Source organism: Wolffia australiana, chromosome 9 (genome assembly GCF_029677425.1).
Source record: "Wolffia australiana isolate 7733 chromosome 9, ASM2967742v1".
NCBI classification, from domain to species: Eukaryota; Viridiplantae; Streptophyta; class Magnoliopsida; order Alismatales; family Araceae; genus Wolffia; species Wolffia australiana.
This window is the reverse complement of record NC_135843.1, coordinates 6,568,533-6,575,651: the sequence shown is the minus strand read 5'-3', so window position 1 is coordinate 6,575,651 and position 7,119 is coordinate 6,568,533. Positions and strand designations below refer to the sequence as shown.

The 7,119-nt window shown below is 44.7% G+C and overlaps 1 protein-coding gene across 1 annotated transcript; it reads left to right on the top strand.

Annotated features, from left to right (window-relative positions):
* The first annotated feature begins 4,980 nt into the window (after positions 1 to 4,980).
* Positions 4,981 to 7,116, top strand: LOC144707508 (uncharacterized). Its single transcript, XM_078580646.1, has 2 exons — positions 4,981 to 5,124; positions 5,237 to 7,116. Exon 2 carries the CDS (start codon positions 5,250 to 5,252, stop codon positions 7,035 to 7,037), a length of 1,788 nt encoding a protein of 595 aa, XP_078436772.1. The 5' UTR covers positions 4,981 to 5,124; positions 5,237 to 5,249; the 3' UTR covers positions 7,038 to 7,116.
* The last annotated feature ends 3 nt before the right edge of the window (positions 7,117 to 7,119 follow it).

The following is a 7,119-nucleotide window of genomic DNA, read 5'->3' as shown; positions in this document are numbered from 1 at the left end:
TACATGTATCATGTACTTCATTATAAACATCACACTACAATAATATGAACGTAATAATGAACTTAAACAAACATAATGTTATGATTGGCTTGACGGTCACATAATATCCATCATTAAGTAGGTGCCAATGTTGATTAGGGCTGGGCTTTTAGGTTGGGTTGGTGGCAGATCTTCTTCCTTGCATTAACTCCCTAACACATCATATCACATGTTAGGATTTATTGATGTCAAATGAGGTGTTGAGGCTAGTCCCATGTAAAGGAAAAACATCATTAGGGTTTCTTACATTAAGAATGAGCTGCTTACTTCGTCCTCAAACCAAACAATGAGTTTGTTGTCTTGATGGAGCTGTTACACAACCATTAGATATGATCCAAGTAGCGACGTCAACTTTTCTGTAGTTACGACACATTAAAGTACACTCCTATTCATAAATAAAACATAAATTATTGTATTTTCATTATAAATTTACATATTTTTATGCTTAGAATAGACATATATTTGTGTTATCAAGCTTAAGATGGTTAAATATATTTTTAGATTGATATTATGATTTTTTTGGATTTAATCAAGAATTGAAGGATTTTTCTGACATCATCTCCCTAAAGAAATTAATTTAATGATTCATAATATATTTTTAACATTTTTTTTGAACTTATATTCACATAGATATGAATTTCCTAAGTCGAAATATGTATTTATTATATTTTATGACTAAGTATTTATTTTATAATGGTTTAGTAACCTATTTTCGGATTTAATTTGCCCTATCATGTGTCACCATTCGATTTGTCGAATTCACACTCCCACAATGATTAGCTGGCTAATCATTTAGAAAAGGCACAATTATGGCATTGTGGATCACGATGACATAATGCGCAAATCATTTGCAGACACACCGACACATTTTTGCAAGAGGAAGCATGGACCAATAAAGCAATTTAAATCATAAAAAGTGTGATTTTAGAAGCAAGGGAGAAAATAATAAAACAGGAAATGGCAGTCAACAATTGCGCGGTGCATGTGTACCCCCATAATTGGTTAAAAAGTAGAAATGTTGCTGACGTGGCATGCAAAAACACATGCTACGTCAGATAGTAATCATGGAATATTCACCCTTTTTCTAATGTGAATGGATTAGTGTGGAAGTTGTAGAAAATGGAGAATATTGTAATGTGGTGCATGACAACACTTTGCCACATCATAATATTCAATACAAAAATAAAGTGTTTTTTTACCTTTTTCTCTTGTAGGTACATGTGGCCATCTTAAACTGCATATTCATAGAAGACAAGGCGATCATAGAATCATTAAAGAATTTGGCGACTAAACAACTGATGCGAAACGCCGACGGCCGGGATCGAGCGGCGCGTTTCGCGTCACAGGAATAATGATGATATGATGCAAACACAATGAGATTTTATGATCGAGCAGTTAAGACACAAGGAGATAACGCGATGGACGGTGACGATCACCAAATAGATTGATCCGAAAGTCAGACTCCCAATGACCCTCAAGACCACTAGACGTCTAGACGAGAGGGGCGTCTAACGGCCTTGATAAGTTCGGAATTTAAAGATCAAGTGACAGACCGTTTACCTCAAGAAAGTCCTGCTCCCACAATAGTGGCTGTTCCTAATCCGTCGTCGAGTGATGAGTGGCGGCAGAGGATGCGATAGCGGAGGACGGCACTGGAACAGGTAATAATACTGGTTAAGGATGGAGAGGAGACGAGCTGACCTTAAAATATGTAGTCCACGGCGTATCGAAGACGGGCGAGATAGCGCCCGGGACGGATTCGTCTTGTCGTAGGCCGGAATGCCGGGAGGGATCAACGTGGCTTGGCGCAAGTGACGGGGCGGCACCGGTCGCGACTGGCAGTGGCGGTGGCGCAGAGCCACGGTACAGGGCAGAACGGCGGCGCAGGGCGGGTTGATGACGCGGGGCGAAGCCTCGGCGCGGCGTGGAGCCACAGAGTGCGGCAGAACCGTGGCAATTGGCGGACCCTCGGCGGGGCGCGAACTCGCGGCACGCGGTCGGATCACGGCTGGGCGCGAGTCCGCGGCGCTGGCGGAGCCGCGGCGCGGCGTGGGGTCACGGCACGGAGCGGGTCCCCGACGCGGGCGGTGATGCGGGGTGGTCGGGAATCGGGGTTCGGGGCGGGGCGGCAATGGGAGAAGTGGCGGTCGAATCAAGAAGGGGGGGGGAACCAAAGGGTGATGCAAGAATGGGGTGGTTATGGTCAAGAACGATGGAAGATGGTGGGGAGTGGTCAAGAACGATGAGGGTGAAGAGGAAGATTCAAGAAACGATGGAAAGTGGTGGAGGATGGTCAAGAACGATGAGGGTGAAGAGGACGATTCAAGAAACGATGGGAGGAGAAGGGGAATGGTCAAGAACGATGAGGGTGAAGAGGAAGATTCAAGAAACGATGGAGGGATGAAGGATGGGGAGATGGACGGGTAGAGCCAAGAACCTGGCGTGGTGAGTTCTTGGTGGGTCGCGGGTGGTTCTCCTCGTTGGAGATGATTTCCCGAATGCAGCGCGGCGCCGTAGTCGTCGCGAACCTTCGAGGACGCCCAGAGTGATCTCGATGGGTGCTCTCTCGATTCTTGATTTCAACAGCTTCTTGAAAATCTTTAACGTACCGGAGTGATCTCGACGGTACGGTTGAACACGTCACGCCCGGAGTGATCTCGACGGACAGGACGTGGGCTCTACTCCTCGGAGTGGTCTCGACGAAGAGGTGGGGCTAGCCAAACCCCCTACGCTACGACTACGATAGGGGGAAGATTCTTGAAACAATTTCAATTCAAAAACTTCCAAATGTTCCTTGGGCATGCCCTCCCCTTATATAGGGAGGAGGGGTGCCAAGAGAACGTGGGGAGAGATCGAACCGTCGTGAAACGTGGTTCGGTCTCTCCTTACAAATTCAAATACAATTCTAAAATATAAAATCAAAGACGAGGACGGGCCCTACGATAATGGCCCAATCCATAATTCGGAAAGAAATACAACATGATGATGAAAATAATAAAATGGTAAAGCCTTGCTTACCCGGAGTACTTAAACCCCGGATGACGGACGTCGACTCGAGCGCCTCGGCGTGGCTGGTGGCGCGTCATCGTGGCATCCTTGGGTGGCGTCGTCGTCGCTGAGCCGCCATCTGCTGGATGGTCCTCCATCAACAACTCGACCAAATATAAAAAAAGAGGAAGCATCTGCACTAATTAGGAGGAGAGAGATAATAAATGGTTAGGATTTCTCCCCATTCAAAACACGAAATCAGACAATATAGAAGTTGGATTGAGCTGAAATTTTTGAGATTGCTTTGCCTCCCCTTCCTCTTTCCATCAATACTATTTGATCCATAAATAGAGGTGTGAATCACTATCAAAATCATCATTACACTTGCTTCCTACTCATTTGGGCTGATTAAAAGATAGTAGATTTTTGAGATCTATCAAATGTGTTCTTGGTGCCTTAGGTGTATGGGAAGAAGCGACAAAAAAGAGAGGGATCTTACTTGCACTCGCATATTCCCATGATTTTGGCAAAACATAATGAATCACAGTAAGCGTCCTCGCCTTACATTGCTCTCTCTCGACACTATTAATAGGGTAATTAGATTCTACAATCATATCTCACCATGACACTACTTCCTACATCTTCAATATCACGTATTACCATCATCGTAGAGTTAACTTACTTGCTAATCATCATATTTAACTCGTTCTCTACTCTACCCTGTCACACCTGTGTCATCATTATTTAAAATATTATACTCACTTGCTCAGCTCAAACTTGGATTATCATTGTCTACTAAATACTCTCCTCGACTCGATATTACTGTCTTGCCTAGTATTTCTTGATCACTTAACTTTGTATTTAGAATTAACTCTTATCATCTTAATAATAATCATGATAATAATATTAAATCCTTAATCATCATTCCCTGTGGAGACAAACCATACTCATCACTAGCGAAAAATTAGTAAGTACAAATTTATATTTTTATTGAATAATCTCAAATACCAACAATGAATTAAAACCCTAACATTGAGAGTATCATCCATCACAAAATAGCATTTTGTACAAGTTAAGGTACAAACTTGCATTAGGCCTTCATGATGACATAGTGCCTAGTTTTGTCCTCTTAAGCAACACACTAGTAACTTCTCTAAAGCAAATAATGGAGAGTCTGAAAAAATAACCTAGTGTTTAAGACTCTTAAGACAGATAACAATCCGTCAGCTGTTGTCCCTTACCATCATTAGTCACCCATGCCTTGAGTCAAGTTCCATCTTTGGGTGCCGATGATTTACTCTAGGTTTCCACATGTCCCCCCACCATCAGACAGAAACATATATTAACTCTAGACACTGTGATGGACAATAAATTATCTTAAACACTACAATATTGTCCAAATTGCTCCAGAATTTGCTCTTAGGCAACTACCTTGAAACATCAGTCTACCTTGATCTTTACTAGTAAAATGACAACTTACCGGTTAGTCTCTTAAGAGAACAAAATCAGGCGATATGCCTTATTCTGGTGAATTAAGTTTAAGCTTCAAAATATTTCAATAACCATATAAAACATCAAGTAACATTATATTAACTCATTCAGGACGCTTCATAAATGTATAAACAATAAACAAAAAATTTTAAATAAATATAAATCGCCGGTGAGTCGTCAGGAGCAATTGCAGAAAGGCCCTCAACAAAATGCACAATGACGGATAAGAACAAGAGGGGAAGAGGCTAGAGTGGCCACTAAGGTTCTCCCAAAAATTCAATAACCATAGAAAACATCATGTAATATTATATTAATACTTTCATTACGCTTCATAAATGTATAAACAATAAACAAACAATTTTAAATATTTATAGATCGCCGGTGAGCCGTCGGGAGACAATTGCAGAAAAGCCCTAAATAAAATGCACAATGACGGATCGGACAACACGGGAAGAGGCGAGAGTGGCCACCCTACTCCAATCTGTCGGTTATCTTCCGTCTTCACAGATCTAAAAGCACACTCTTGTTTCGCGTCCAGCGCCACTACGAGCGAGGAAGCAGAAGGAAAACTCAACCTCGACCGTCTATCTCATTCCCCGCTAACCGGTTCGTCCTCCTCTCTCATTTCATCTTCTCCTCGGCAAGAACGCCAGATCTCAGATCTGCCGTTCTCGCCATTATTCATTCCTTACTGCTATCAACCAAGTTTAAAATCTAGGGTTGAAGTCGAAATGAGGCAGTCGTTCGGGAGAAATCAGAGGAACGGAGGATGGAAACTGAAGCACGGGATCCAGATCTTGGTCTTGATCGCCGTTTGCGCTTGGTTGGTTTTCCAAGTGAAGCACACGCGTGACAAGAGGGGGCCTGACGAAGAACAGTCTCTAAGGATGATTATCAGATCGGGAAGGAAAGATCTGCCGGAGAGGAATCCGGTTATCGATCGGGATTCCAAGGAAGAAGCTGAAGAAGAGGAGGAGTCTCAAGCCGATCCGACGACGGAAGGCGAGGGCAAGGAGAAATCCGACGGTCAGGATCAAGCGGATGCGTCCGAGGACGCGACGGAGGAGAGGGAGGCCATGGAAGAGGAGAATTCTGAGACCGGTGAGCAGGAAGATGGATCTGAGGAGAAATCCGGGGAGAGATTTACGTCCAAGGAAGTTTCGGAAGAGACGGATAAGATCTCGGATGCCGAAAAGACGGAAAGTGATGAAGAAGAGTCTGAGAAGCAAGAGAATGAACAAAAAGACGAGGAGTCGAAACAGGACGATGAACGGCGTGACTTTTCTTCGGAAGAAAGTGGATCCGATGATGAAATTAAGAAGATTGATTCCTCTGATTCGGTCGAACAAGAGGAAGAGCAGGTACGAGGTGACAAAACTGGTTCTGGTTCTGCAGGTCAGGTCGAGGTAGAATCGGAAATTCAGCCGGGCGATTTCAAATCGGACGAGAAGACGAGCGAAGCCGTAGAAGATTCTGGATCGGAGAAGACGACGAATTCCAGCGGCACCGACGAAGACATGAAAATTCAGCCTAACGAACTCAGATCTGAAGGGAGGAAAGAAGAAGAAGATGATGCCGCGACGCCGACGACGGAAATCCGCGAAGGAGATTCTGGATCGGAGGTCATTACAAGGGAGCAGACGAGCGTCTCCGACGAAGAGACGAAAATTCAGTCGAGCGAACTCATATCTACAGAGAAGAAAGAGGCGGAAGAAGATACCACAGCGGCGACGAACACTGCAAGAGAAGATTCTGGATCGGAGACAATGTCCGAGGAGCAGACGACGAGTTCAAGCGGATCCGACGAAGAGACGAAAATTCAGCCGAGCGAACTCAAATCTGAGGAGCAGAAAGAAACGGAAGAAGATACCACGACAGCGAGCACTGACGGAGAAGATTCTGTAACGAAAATTCAGCTTAGCGAACTCAGATCTGAAGGGAAGAAAGAAAGGGAAGAAGATACCACGACGGCGAGCACTGAGGGAGAAGATTCTGGATCGAAAACTCAGCCGACCGAACTCAGATCTGAAGAGAAGAAAGAAACGGAAGAAGATAGCACACCGGCAAGCACTGGCGGAGAAGATTCTGGGACCAAAATTCAGCCGGCCGAACTCAGATCTGAAGAGAAGAAAGAAACGGAAGAAGATACCACGACGGCGAGCACTGACGGAGAAGATTCTGGATCGGAGATCACGGAGAAGACGACTAATTCCAGCGGCACCGACGAAGAGACAAAAATTGAGCCGAGCGAAATCAAATCTGAGGTGAAGAAAGAAGAGGAAGAAGACACCGCGAAGACGACGTCGAACGATGCCGGAGAAGATTCTGGATCGGAGATCGTTTCGGCGGAGCAGACGACGAACTCCGGCGACACCGACGGCGAGAAAGCATCATCAAGCTCCGACGGAGACGGTAAAGAGAAGGAGATCGATGAAGAGAAGGACGCTCTGGCGGAGCTCTCCGCTCTCCACGATCACTCCGAGGAGACGAAGACCGCCGAGGAAATTGCCGCCGAATGATCATCTGTTTGAGACTTTTATAGCACGAGTCGAATCATAAGTAAATTTTCAAAATCTCGATTTTCCCGCGCTTTTTCTAGTT